This window comes from Schistocerca serialis, chromosome 6, assembly GCF_023864345.2.
Source record: "Schistocerca serialis cubense isolate TAMUIC-IGC-003099 chromosome 6, iqSchSeri2.2, whole genome shotgun sequence".
NCBI lineage: Eukaryota > Metazoa > Arthropoda > Insecta > Orthoptera > Acrididae > Schistocerca > Schistocerca serialis.
In genome coordinates this window covers 234547286-234561473 of record NC_064643.1, presented here as the reverse complement: position 1 = coordinate 234561473, position 14188 = coordinate 234547286, and the positions used below count along the sequence as shown (strand labels likewise).

The 14188-nt window shown below is 41.2% G+C and overlaps 1 protein-coding gene across 3 annotated transcripts in view; it reads right to left on the bottom strand.

The window, feature by feature from the left end:
* The window catches only part of LOC126484417 (lachesin-like), an 871444-nt gene extending 859793 nt beyond the window's left edge, over positions 1-11651 (bottom strand). For all 3 annotated transcript variants that reach the window (XM_050107928.1, XM_050107929.1, XM_050107930.1), the window contains exon 1: positions 11171-11651. In XM_050107928.1, the coding sequence (XP_049963885.1) occupies positions 11171-11255 (85 nt within the window). In that variant the 5' untranslated portion in view covers positions 11256-11651. The remainder of the gene's footprint in view (positions 1-11170) is intronic.
* Positions 11652-14188: the final 2537 nt, after the last annotated feature.

The following is a 14188-nucleotide window of genomic DNA, read 5'->3' as shown; positions in this document are numbered from 1 at the left end:
AGCAAGAGTTTCTTAGAAGTAGATACCTTAGGGGTTGCGAAGCAACTCAAATCGCTTGATACGGGCAAGTCTTCAGGCCCAGATTGTATACCGATTAGGTTCCTTTCAGATTACGCTGATACAATAGCTCCCTACCTAGCAATCATATACAACCGCTCGCTCAACGATAGATCTGTACTTACAGATTGGAAAATTCCGCAGGTCGCACCAGTATTTAAGAAGGGTAGTAGGAGTAATCTATCGAACTACAGACCTATACCATTGACGTCGGTTTGCAGTAGGGTTTTGGAGCATACACTGTATTCAAACATTACGAATCACCTCGAAGGGAACGATCTATTGATACGCAATCAGCATGGTTTCAGAAAGCATCGTTCTCGTGCAACGCAGGTAGTTCTTTATTCGCAGGAAGTAATGGCCGATATCGACAGGGGATCTCAAGTTGATTCCGTATTTCTAGATTTCCGTAAAGCTTCTGACACCGTTCCTCACAAGCGACTTTTAATCAAGCTGCGGGCCTATGGGGTATCGTCTCAGTTGTGCGACTGGATTCGTGATTTCCTGTCAGGAAGGTCGCAGTTCGTAGTAACAGACGGAAAATCATCGAGTAAAACTGAAGTGATAGCAGGTGTTCCCCAGGGAAGCGTCCTGGGACCTCTGCTGTTCCTGATGTATGTAAATGACCTGGGTGACAATCTGAGCAGTTCTCTTAGGTTCTTCGCAGATGATGCTGTAATTTGCCGTCTAGTAAGGTCATTCGAAGATCAGTATCAGTTGCAAAGCGATTTAGAAAAGATTGCTGTATGGTGTGGCAGGTGGAAGTTGACGCTAAATAACGAAAAGTGTGAGGTGATCCACATGAGTTCCAAAAGAAATCCGTTGGAATTCGATTACTCGATAAATAGTACAGTTCTCAAGGCTGTCAATTCAACTAAGTACCTGGGTGTAAAAATTACGAATACCTTCAGTTGGAAAGACCACATAGATAATATTGTGGGGAAGGTGAGCCAAAGGTTGCGTTTCATTGGCAGGACACTTAGAAGATGCTACAAGTCCACTAAAGAGACAGCTTACACTACACTTGTTCGGCCTCTGTTACAATATTGCTGCGCGGTGTGGGATCCTTACCAGGTGGGATTGGCGGAGGACATCGAAAGGGTGCAAAAAAGGGCAGCTCGTTTTGTATTATCACGTAATAAGGGAGAGAGTGTGGCAGATATGACACGCGAGTTGGGATGGAAGTCATTAAAACAAAGACGTTTTTCGTCGCGGCGAGATCTATTTACGAAATTTCAGTCACCAACTTTCTCTTCCGAATGCGAAAATATTTTGTTGAGCCCAACCTACTTAGGTAGGAATGATCGTCAAAATAAAATAAGAGAAATCAGATCTCGAACAGAAAGGTTTAAGTGTTCGTTTTTCCCACGCGCTGTTCGGGAGTGGAATGGTAGAGAGATAGTATGATTGTGGTTCGATGAACCCTCTGCCAAGCACTTAAATGTGAATTGCAGAGTAATCATGTAGATGTAGATGTCGACCTGGTCCGGTTCGAGAATACGAGGGCATGTTGAAAAGTAATGCCTCCGAATTATTAATGTGAAAACCCTTAAATCCTTTTAAATAAAACAGATATTGTTATTGTGGTATCACAGCCCTCTGCCACTAGAGTGCTCCGAACTGAAGCGTGTAACGTGGCGGTGTGCAGCGTAGCTACATCGGTGCGTGGGGAACAGCCTGGCAATGTCAGACCACACGCGAGTCCTGACACCTCTGCCACAAGCCGACACTTCGCTTATCCTCCACTCCGCCTTCAGGCCACGAGTGGCCTACCGGGACCATCCGACCGCTGTGTCATCCTCAGTAGAGGATGCGGATAGGAGGGGCGTGGGGTCAGCACAACGCTCTCCCGGCCGTTACGATGGTATTCTTGACCGAAGCTGCTACTATTCCGTCGAGTAGCTCCTCAGTTGGCATCACGAGGCTCAGTGCACCACGAAAAATTGCAACAGCGCATGGCGGCCTGGATGGTCACCCATCCAAGTGCCGACCACGCCCGACGGCGCTTAACTTCCGTGATCTCACGGGAACCGGCGTATCCACTGCGGCAATTATCCTCCACACAGTCTCAAATTTTCCCCATCGAATTTCACTTTTCCAAAACTTAAACAACACCTTCAAGGGTTACACTTTGATAGTGATAAACCTGTACAAACAGGAGAGAGGTTGTGGCTCCCTCAGCAAAGTCAAACATTCTACACTGACGACATCAACAAACTGGTCTCTCATTGGGAGCAGTGCATTTGTCGCCAGGGTGGTTATGTTCATAAATGAACATGTAAACATGAAAAATAACGGTGTCGAAAGTTAATAACGTTTGTTTTGTTTTTACAGCTTTGAGTGTTTTCAGATAAAAAATTTCCACGTATTAGTTTTCAGCACGCCATCTAAGTTTTCCAGACGAGTGACACATCATTTTGGGCCTCCATTTCCCTCCCCTCCCCCCTCCCCCCGCACCGTCACCCGATCACCAACTACCAACGCCACCTCTATCCGCGAGCCAGCCATTCGCGACTACTATATTGGTCATTTCTTATATATCACGCTACTTTCGCTTTTCATGTTACACCATCCATGTGTCGAGTGTAATAATGAATAATTTCGCTAATAATATTCAAGTTGAGCAATGTAATTGTTCTATGGGCCACTTTTGAGTATGTGTGTAGGTGTAACCAGTGTCTTAACCGGATTTCAGACGATGGAGCAAAGTGCGCTGAGTTGACGACCATCTTCATATAGTTTTTCACTGTTTGTGGAATGTGAGGTGAAACAACTTTCATAGCCTTAGCTTGATTTCAATTTTCTATCTCTCCTTTTCGCCGGGCGTCGTGACCGAGCTGTTCTAGGAGCTTCAGTCCGGAACCGCGCTGCTACGGTCGCAGGTTCGAATCCTGCCTCGGACATGGATGTGTGTGATATCCTTAGGTTAATTAGGTTTAAGTAGTTCTAAGTCTGGCGGACTGATGACCTCAGATGTTAAGTCCCATAGTGATCAGAGCCATTTGAACCTTCCTTTTCATTTTCGATAGTACGCATGATATAGTGTCACTTTTCTTCAAACTTTCGTCAGTTTGAGGTGTACTATGGAAAATGGGTTTCCGGAATCAAGAGTTGACATCACACTGTGTCGGCTGCGGCACGTCTTTCTGTGTCACGGTAAGAAGTTTATTCCTCATGACTGAGCATTAACGAAGCGCTCCGAGTTTTCCTGTCGAGAGCAGCTGCAATTTTCTAGTCTAAATGCCCTAACGTCAGTAATATCCAGCTAGAAGCAACTTACTTATGTCATCAATAGAAGAGACTATTCTCCGTAGCTGCATGGTGGCCATCGCGGTTTTCTCACGGTGAACTTGCTTTGATTATTGGTGGCCGCACCACGTTAAAGATGACACCCCAGCACTGAAACGATTTCAGATGGAAATATTTCCACAAAACGGTGAGCTGCACGAAGTTTACTATTTTCATTCTACAAACATTCTAATAAAAGTTTTATTTTTGCAGATACAGGGTAGTACAATTAACAGCGAAAACTGTACGATTTCTTGTGAAGGGTTCATTCTCCTCAGTCAGCCTTAAATACAGGCGATTTTTAACTTATTTTTTGAAAAGACTAATAAAACAGTCAAGGTAAATCTTTGTTTATTCAAACTTCCACATCATTTTCTGATTTTTTAAAACAGAATTCAGTCATTACTGAGCCCCTCCCCCATCCGAGGAGTTAAAGTTGTTCTGTGCAAAATGAGGTGTGTCCTTTACGGAATTCTTGCAGTCTGCAGATATTATCTGGAAACAGCAAAAAATAAATAAATAAATAAATAAATAAATAAATAAAAAATAAAATAAAATAAATTCTTAGTCTGTTGGATGTTGTGCACGGGATACTAACAGTTTTTTAAATTTGACAAAATAATAAAACGACTGGCGTGTGAAACAAAGAAGCAGTTCCGTCGCGTGTTTTTAGTCACTATTTTTTTAAGTAACTGATGAATAAATTAAAATAAAACAAATTAGCCTCTCACTCTTTGCGAATGTGCCCGGCGACTAACTCAGGCAAATTTGAGAGAGATATGTCTGTTAGTGTGCCGCCAGTCCATTCCGTCAGCTTGAAATGCGCTGTCTCTCAAGCTGACGGAATGGTTTGCTGGCACAGTAAAAGACATATCTTTCTGAAATCTGCCTGAATTACTCGTCGGGCATATCCCAAGGAGTGATAGTACAATTTCTTTTATTTTAGTTTATTCATCAGCTACTGCAAAAGAGACTTGACCAAAAACACAGGACAGAACTATATCTTTGTTTCAAAGTCCGTCGTTTCATTATTTAATAAAATTTCAAAAAAAGTGTGTTATTACTCCGAGAACAATATCCTATAGCTTAAAAAAAATTGTCTTCTGATTTCAGATATAAGATGCAGACTGGAGGATGTCCGTATGGAAACATCTTAATTTGCACAGAGTCACTTTAAGTCCTCGGATGGAGGTGGGACTTGTTGATAACTGAATTTCCTTTAAAAAAATAGGAAATTGTGTCCGAGAATCAATAAACAATCCGTAGAAAGATTTATGATAATTGCTTCATCAGCTTTTCAAAAAAAAAAAATGTATAAAGCCCTTCTTTAAAGACTAACAGAGAGCTACAGTGCATTTGTAATCGCTATTTGTGAAACTGTAATGGAATATATATTTATAAAATTATACAATAATATATGTAGATTAGTCCTAAAACTTGTCGTTAATTTCCTTTCTGTGACGTTACAATGAATTAATTCCCACATTCAGATGTCATATACGACGTAAATCAACAAAATTCGTAGGTATGCTATAAGTGTTTTCTAAATGTGTATGTGTTCTTCTGTAATTCTTCACATACCCCACCATCATTTCTAAAACTGCAATTGCATTCAGTTCTTATAGATCGGCGTTTCTGTAGTGTTTATATCGCAGTCAACGTCTACACATGTAATCACAAGTCCTGATTTTCAAGATGTGACTTCGAAGTGTTCACTGGCACTCTATATATGCCATAAAAGGCTTCTGACTAAGTATATTATTATTGCTTCCAAACTGGAAGTATTAAACAGATGAATCACGAGAAAAATATTAGTTCCAACAAGACGCACAAAGGCCAGAAAATTAGCAAGTATTGAAAATCATAAAAGAAATAATGAGTGGTATCTCTTGGACAGGATGGATGACAATGGACTGACAAAATGAAGCTTCTAGTGTCTCTGGCAAATGAAATTGCTAACAATCGGGATTCGAGAAGTTAGTAAAGATTTAAAAATACGCGATGTGAAAGAAGAAGCAACAGAGAAAGATATTTACAAAAGGAACGTGCTAAATTGAAAATGTTTCCGAGGTGAAAACGGTAGTACAATAAGTACTAAGTCCAAAGAAAGATGTGTAAGAACAATGGAGGAAAAGAAAATAACAAATGACAAGTAACTGAAACTATCACGTGTTCCCCAGGTGGTCGAGATGAAACGGAAAAAAAAAAAGATATATGTTACGTTCAATAACTTGTGATTTTAGGTCTTTCTTTCGCAGATGTGCAGTGAATATGATATTTTCGCCCAGAGCCTGATGTTACTATACACTCACGTTATTAACAGATATTTCGTCATGGACTGTCCGTTCGTGACTGCAAACGAGTCGCAATATTTTATTTTTCTGATTCAGTCGAACGCTGCAGCTCAAGTTTCAACGACTACGTTTACGCTTTTGGGTGTTACGTCTGCTTCAGTTTATGAACTGGCAGTAAACGGCCGACAGGTCACACGAACAGTAACATGACAAGTGTCGCTTTCTGAGTCGTTCATCTTTAGAAGACCTAAAAATGAAGATGAAAATGAAAAATGAAGGTAGTAAAATAATAAATTATAGCATGAAACCAACTTCTAAACGCAACCACGAATATTCAGATAACCTACGTGTGTAGATTTTATTTTTTTGTTTTTGTTATTTGCTTTTCTAGTGTTGTATTTTCCTCTGCTATCCTCATGTTTCTCCTTTTCCTTTTCTGTTTAATCAGATTTTCTGATGACACACCTCGAAGCCTAAACCGACCGTAACACGCTTTTGTTTCACCTGACCTAAAATGAGGTGAAGATTTCGTCAACCAGCACTACTACATTGCGACTTTTGAACTAACTTACCGTGCCAATCATCGGAGAACTTACGTCTTAAAATTGACTTTGAATCACAGTGCAACTCGGTATTTTTCATATTAACGAACACTGACAGAAGTAGTAGATGACAGACAAAAATCTGTAGACCGCGCGGAAATCGAAGCCGAGATCTTCAGTTCCATAGTCTGGCACTTAATCACTTAGCTACCGCGAAGCTGCAAGACTGAAATTCAAAATTGAAAAAAAGTTATAAAGTAGTCATAACTCTTAAGACAGTAAGCGTTGTCCACGTAATATTTTTATTTCTTCGCTGTTGAAAGCGACGACTTTCGTTTATTGCTGTGTTACAAACCGAAGCAGATACAACGACCAAAAAAGTCAATGCATTCGCTGGAAACGGAGCGTTTTGGACTGCGTAACTCGCCTGAAATGACCCATATACCATTTACAGTAAATCGTGTAGAACTTTCTGTAAAAGAAGAATGCAAGTACGGAATAACCAAATTTGTTGAGAGAGACCTCATCTTACATTTAGATATTTTTATGGTTTCGTTATAATTATTATTGTTAACATACATCAGAAATGCGTAAGTACTAAGATACGGAACGGACAGTCTTGAAAAGAACTTGTAAGATGAACATAAAGAAAAGTGATTGATTGTAGGCAATTAAATCAGGGGCAGCTGAGGGAATTATAAGAAATGGGCCACTGTAAGTAGTAGGTGAGTTTTTCTATTTGAGCTGCAAAATAACTGATGATGTTCGACGCAAAGAGGCTATAAACGTCACGTTCACAATAACAAGAAAACCTTCCTGCAAAAGAGAAATTTGGTAATATCGAACATAAACTTGAATGGTAGGAAGTCTATACAGAAGGTATTCAGCTGGAATGTATGATACGTGAACGACGAGAATTTCATAGAAGAAAAAATGGTTTTGAAATATGATGAAACAGGGATCTGGTGGAAATTAGACAGGTAGATCGAATAATTAGTTAGGAGGTAAAGAATCTAAATGGGGAGAAAATGAATTTAAGGCACAGCGTGACTAAAAACAGGGATAGGTTGACAGGACACGTCTCGAGGCGTCAGTGAATCAATCGTTCACTTGGCAATGCAGGGGATAGTATGAGAGCTACGAATTGTAGAATGAGACCAAGTCTTAAACTCAGTTAGGCTCGAATGTATGTAAGTTGCAGTAGTTATGTAGAGTTGAAAAGGGCTTCTAACAATAGACTGGCATAGATAGCTGCATTAAAGTGGTCTTAGGACTGAAGAAGGACACTGGGTGTCAAGTGCCCCAAAGAAAGAAGAAAACAATGTACGAGTATGAATCAACCAAATGCAAAGTAATCCAAGGCGAATCAGGATGTTTCATGCCACACAGCCGTACCTGCTGATCGGTACGAGCCCAGTAATTTCACAGAGGTGCCTACTTCAAACCTAAGTATCTTTGCTTTCGACACCTAGCTGGGTAATATTGTCCCAACATTACTGATACGTATCAATCATTTGTTTTTACAACAGTGTAACTGATAAAGAAACGCGAAGATGCGTTTAATCTCTGAGTAATGTTTGAGGTTCAACTGCTTTGCTCCTCTTTTTCTCAGCACACGAGCGAAAACGAGGTCGTCGCGTTTCGTGCACCTTTTATTGTTTTTTAAACGCAGCGTCTAGTAAATAGGCCGTCATAGCACTGCACGTGTAATATCTTTGGGCACAATACTGCCACCTATACTTGAACATAGTTATGGTACCATAGAGGTGCCTAAGGTAAGTGCTGTAGATACTGTAACTACTATCGTGGATGTGGGTTCTTAAGTTTTACTCTCATCTTTTGATGGAATATCCTTTGTTGCAGTAGGAGGATGGTATATCAGTAATTTAATGGGGAGAACACACAATTCATATAAATAATGTGACAGAAAATTTGACCAAGCTTCAAAGAACAAATATGGAACACATACACATAGACGACATAATAAAATATTCAGTTGTTCATTCCTGGTATTAGTAAGTATAATACTCAAATTTTAACCTACTGTAGAATAAACATTGTGCGTCTTTACAGGCTTCAATGAATGTGCAGTTTCATTTTATTTAAAAACGAAACTGAATGCGAAACGGAACTGTACTACTCATTTCCGTGGGTCTCCGAAAGGAAAATAATCTTCCACAGACGGATAACTATTTTTTTGTGAAAACAGGTTTGTTAATATCGGGAACGTAACTTGATATTTCATTTACGTACTTCCGCGGTCATCGAGCTTCCTATTTTTAAGCACAAATACAATTATCTGGACGAATAAAATTTAGAAAAATCTTTTTAATATTTTTTACACAAACCTATGTTACACTACCACTACACGACAGACAAGAGTGCGACAAATGAACTGCAGTGACGCGTCACGATTTCTCATACGGGAGTTGGGGCTATGTCCTTTAGGAAGACGGTTGGGACAGAGGAAATAGCTGCTCGTCAGTCAACAGGATGCAGTAATAAGTTTCCTGAAAGAAAAAAAAGACTTCGCTCCGTATTCAACATCGCTGAAACGTTTATGATACGACGATAGTGTGGGTTCCAGGATGGATTCCCTTAACTAAATAACCCACTTCAGCGATTGGATTAGGAGACAGGTCGGGAGAAAGTGACCCGGCCACTAACAGTAAAAAGCAATGGGCCTCTTCCACCCTATCAGATCGGATCTTTCCGCACAGTTCCCTTGGTCCTTGCTTATCTTCCTGCGCCGAGGTAATTTCAGCGCAGCCCGGGAACAGTAGAGGGTAATGAGAAACCTGACAGATTGCCCGATCAGGTCGCAACGACGCATATGAGCAGTTTACAACCTGGACGGCGACTATTTGAAATTGTTTCTAACAGTCGATACTGTGCGTCGTTCCCATAAAACAATATTTTACTTCAAAAGTGAACGACAGCGAAAAAGTTTTTATATCTGCGTTTCGAGTTCTTTCATAAAAGAGAAAGTAATGGGGGTACAGAACAGAACGTACTCATTTTTCTTTTGAGTTAACAAGTAAGACAGCATAACAATAAACGTAATCCGCCGCTGGGTAATTCAAAATTCATATGTACAAAAAATTATATTGATGTAGAATGCTTTGTTCGAATAACACGTAATTGTTGCAATTCGAATTTTCTTCAGCATCATTCATAAAAAATTGTAAACTTTTATACAAGGAGTGTCCTTACGACACTTGTTTCTCTTTGTCTTGACCGAATGCAACGACGGATATAACGGAAAAGCGAAGAAGACGAACAATACAGACGTCTAGCTAATAAATGTCCAACTCAGCATAATTTGATTCACTTCATTTCTCTTAAAAATAAGAAAGAAAGAAACTTAGTGTCCTCTTTAGAATAAATATTCTGATTGTGACGTTATGGGGTGGTGGGGTAATATATAATGAGAACCTAGCCATAAAAATCTGCATATTACGTTCAAGTTCCCTGTAACTCAAACATGTGCCAAGTTGTCTTGTCGTCTTACTTTCCCTTGCTTACTTCTCGGTTGCAAAGAAAATTTTGTTCTGCTACGATCAGTGTAGTATTACTTATGTGAGGTCTTTTATGATTAAAGCATTAAAACTAAACACTTTCTCCGGAGTCAAAGATAGACACATTTGGTATTACGAAAATATTCATCAAAGTCGAAAAATAGACTATGTGGCAGAGAACAGGCATTCATTTCGCGAGAGATAAGAAAGAAACCAAATTAAGTGCTCTCATATTCCACTGTCTCATCTAACAGTGTTATCGTACATTAAACAACAATAGTATTTCAAATAAATGTAATGCCATAGACACCGAATTAATTTGCAGTATTGTTTCTCGAACTTACATGTCATTAACGTTATAGAGAAGATTTTTTGAGAGATAACATTCTACTCTGTGAAACACTTTTGAATATCTAGTAGCTGTAACGAATTTCTGTATATTATTCAAGACAAACGCAGTAGATATCGATATGCTAGTAGTATACATGATCAGCTGTTTAAGGTAGCTCCTTCAATATTGATTCCTCTTTCAACAGTCTCAGTCATATAGAACGCTGATAGCTGAACATTCCGCTTTTCTCAATGAAAGGTGGGTGTATGTACGACGGATTTAACTTAAAGACCTGCCCCAGACACAGCTTTTTTTCGTGAGATGCCACAGTGATATTTCTTATAAGAAAACTTTCAGTCTTTCGTCACAAAAAACTATAAGGATGTTTAGCTTTGCTTGGATAATAAAGTACTCCCTAATCCGGTGACACCTTTCGCCACCAAGACGGATGGCCCCGTGGCAACTAACCGTAGACCAAATGTACAGATATTTCCGCGTAGCAAGAAATTTAGTTATTTATCACATGGGAAGAGGTGAAAACAATTTTGTTTCGACCACAAACTTGTGTTAGGCTACCCGTTTTTCACCCTAAAAAAAAAAAAAAAAAAAAAAAAAAAAAAAAAAAACTTGTTTGCAGGATAAATTATAGGAATCGGTTCCTTTATTTTCGTTTCAGTTATGTGAGCCGCCCATACAACTTGATACGTACGTAATGTCACAGACACGTCCCTTAGACGTTATCATTTATTGTAGCATATGTCACGACTCTTACACTTGGGTGGCATAAAAGACAGTGGTTTGCTGATGTAATCTGTAACCTGTATCGTTGTAATTTATTTGCGAAATTTGAAATTTTAGTAAAAATAACAGACGATTAGTTTTGAAATGTGTGATCAGCCATGCATGGTACCTCTAAAGTTCAATCTTGGCCTTATAAATAAACGTGTGTATGTTGCATGCCAACCGCTTAAAAATCGCTGTCATCAACAAAACAGGTACATATGGAAGGTAGGTTCACGTCATAAAGTGGTTTGACAAAAGATCCTTCCGGGTCATGACGTATGGCACTGCAGACACCAATTGTCCCCTTCAGAGCATGGGACAATGATGAGGGGATAGCATTGTTCAAACAAAACTCACCCCTCGAACCGATGGCACCTCTCGCCCACACGACGGCCGACATCGTGGCGACAAACTGTAGGATGACTGCTGCAGATATTCCCATATCGGCAAGAATTTGTTGGCAAGTTTATTTTTTTATAAAAATAGCGTCAATAAATGGCGCTTCAAGTTCTTCTCAGTACTGAAATTGTCACTGAGTGTGGGAAAGTATCTCAATCTTCACGGTAAAAGTGTCAAATACTTGTCGAAGAAAAGGGGGCGGTGCTCCTAAGGGCAGCGAATTTCTGTCGGAGGGTGGTTGCCACACTACCCGCTGCTGGTAAGGCGGCCAGCGACCGCAGCTGCCATAGCTGACGAGACCAGTAGCCGGACGGCAACACGCACGCACGCAGTGCCGTATACAGAGCGCGTCCCGGAGATTGCAGCGCCGATGACTTTCCGGGAGACCCGACCTAGCGGCAGGAAGCGCGCAGAGCGACTGAGGAGGCTCGTCCGTTCCTTCCGGGGAGCGCGCCAAACTGGCCGCCGGACGCGACGGCGCATGCGCCGCGAGCGGAGAGCCTGGTGCCGGCACCGCGCATGCGCGGCGCACCAGCCAGTTCAAGGCACCCCCTTGCGGCGGCCTTCTAAATCTGCAGCAGCGCAACAGCAGCGGCGGCGGCAGCAGCAACCGGCCGCTTGGGTTGGCACCCTTAATGACTGCCCCATTAAGTCCGATTCGCTGCGAATGCTAAGGTCGCGCAGATTGCTCGCCGTTAGCGCCTAATTGAATATGGAGACCGTTCTTGGGATGTTCGGAGAGCACACTCCGGCTGCGGTGCGACCTGCTATCCGCGGCGGATATTAGGCGATAATGGGCAACGCTATTGATGAGCAGTCGCCTAAAGCAGAACCAGCGGCATTAGCTGAGCGACAACAGCAGTTATAGTCTCCCTAGTGAAACAATCGTGCTCAGGTTGGCAGCTCCTCTTGATGTTTTCCCATGTATGCGATTTAAAATTTGGTTCTTTCTTAAATGCACCTGACGCAAAACTCTATTTGTTACTTTTTTATTCACTAAGACATATTTCGATATCTATGCATCATCTTCTATTGGTGAAATTTATTTATGTGAAGTATAATACAAACTTTCAATTGTAGGGCTAAAATTATGTATAACATTTGCATTTTTAAGTTCATTTCGATTGTTCAATTAAAATTACATTGCTAGTGAAATTGCATTTTTACATATCTGTTTTCGTGCTTTTTTTTGTCGTTTTGACAGCTGATCATTTCCAAAGTAACCATGAAGAAAATGTGTGCAAAGTCCCTTTCTTTGGGTAGTGGTTATGCGTGTTAACGTACTTACTATATCCATCCTCTTGCGTATCTGTTGTAGATAAGCCAGTGGTTGTGGCCGAGCGGTTGTAGGCGCTTCAGTCTGGAACCGCGCTGCTGCTACGGTCGCAGGTTCGAATCCTGCCTCGGGCATGGATGTGTGTGATGTCCTTAGGTTAGTTAGGTTTAAGCTGTTCTAAGTCTAGGGAACTGATGATCTCAGATGTTAGGTCTCATAGTGCTCAGAGCTATTTGAACCATTTTTTTCTTGTAGATATCTCTCTCTCTCTCAGCTGCTGTTAAGTTGTTAAATACACTGTTTTCACATCCTTTTTTATGTAATGTCACTCTCACCTCTATTTCACACGTGTTTTCCACGAACCGTGTTTTGAGTAGATTTTTTTGTCTGCATACTAACTGAGATTTGCTTTGTTACTGTCGCTGCTTAACCGTTCACTGTTTGCCTTATGTTTAGGGTGGCGCTAATTTTTAATGTTTCGTAAGAGGTGTTTCTGAAGGTGGAGAACTTACATGATTTTGTGTGTGTGTTTGTATTTGTGTGTGTGTGTGTGTGTGTGTGTGTGTGTGTGTGTGTGAGAGAGAGAGAGAGAGAGCGAGAGAGAGAGAGAGAGAGAGAGAGACAGAGAGAGAGAGAGAGATACAGAGAGAGAGACGTCCACAGCAAAACTGAACTGCAGCGATTCACTCTGACCTACAAAAGTCATGGGATAGCAATTGCACATGTACAGATGGCGGTAGTAACGCGAACATAAGATATAAAAGGGCAGTGAATTGGTGGCGCTGTCATTTGTACTCAGCTGATTCACGTGGAAAGGTTCAATGGTTCAAATGGCTCTGAGCACTATGGGACTTAACTTCTGAGGTCGTCAGTCCCCTAGAACTTAGAACTACTTAAACCTAACTAACCTAAGGGCATCACACACATCCATGCCCGAGGCAGGATTCGAACCTGCGACCGTAGCGTTCGCGCGGTTCCAGACTGTAGCGCATAGAACCGCTCGGGCGCTCTGGCCGGCACGTGGGAAGGTTTCCGGCGTGATTATGGCCGCACGACCCGAATTAACAGACTGAACGCGGAATGGTAGTTGGAACTAGGTGCAAGGGACATTCCATTTTGAAAATAGTTGGGGAATTCAATATTCCAAGGTCCACACTGTCGAGAATGAGACAAGAATACCAAATTTCAGGCATTATCTCTTACCACGTACTACACCTTCACTTAGTGACCGAAAGCAGCAGCGTTTGCATGTAATTGTCAGTGCTAATAGACAAGCAATGCATCTTGAAACGACCGCAGAAATTAATGTGGGACGTACGAAGAACGTACTTTGTGACAAATTTTTGTGTGAGTAATTAAGTATTCCAGGAATTACTCTCCAGATTCACAAATATCTGATCTACTCTAAATCACAACTGCTTGCTACTATGCCTCTAATAAGAATGTCCTAACCCTGCACAACTGAGTGGTGACCAAGCGCTCCACAGATTGCATTAAAGACAGTGTCAAGGCTTTTTGCATTACCCGTGCAGGGCGCTGGTGTATCTCTATCGCAGTACAATAGTGGTGAATTATTTACAGTGGCTGAAAACATGAAAATCCTTACGTTAAGCGCTGTCGCCCCTCCGCAGCCTCCCAAGAAGAAATCACATGCAGCGTGTCTTAGGCGTGTTAAGTAAAGAGAATTAAAATGTAAAAGG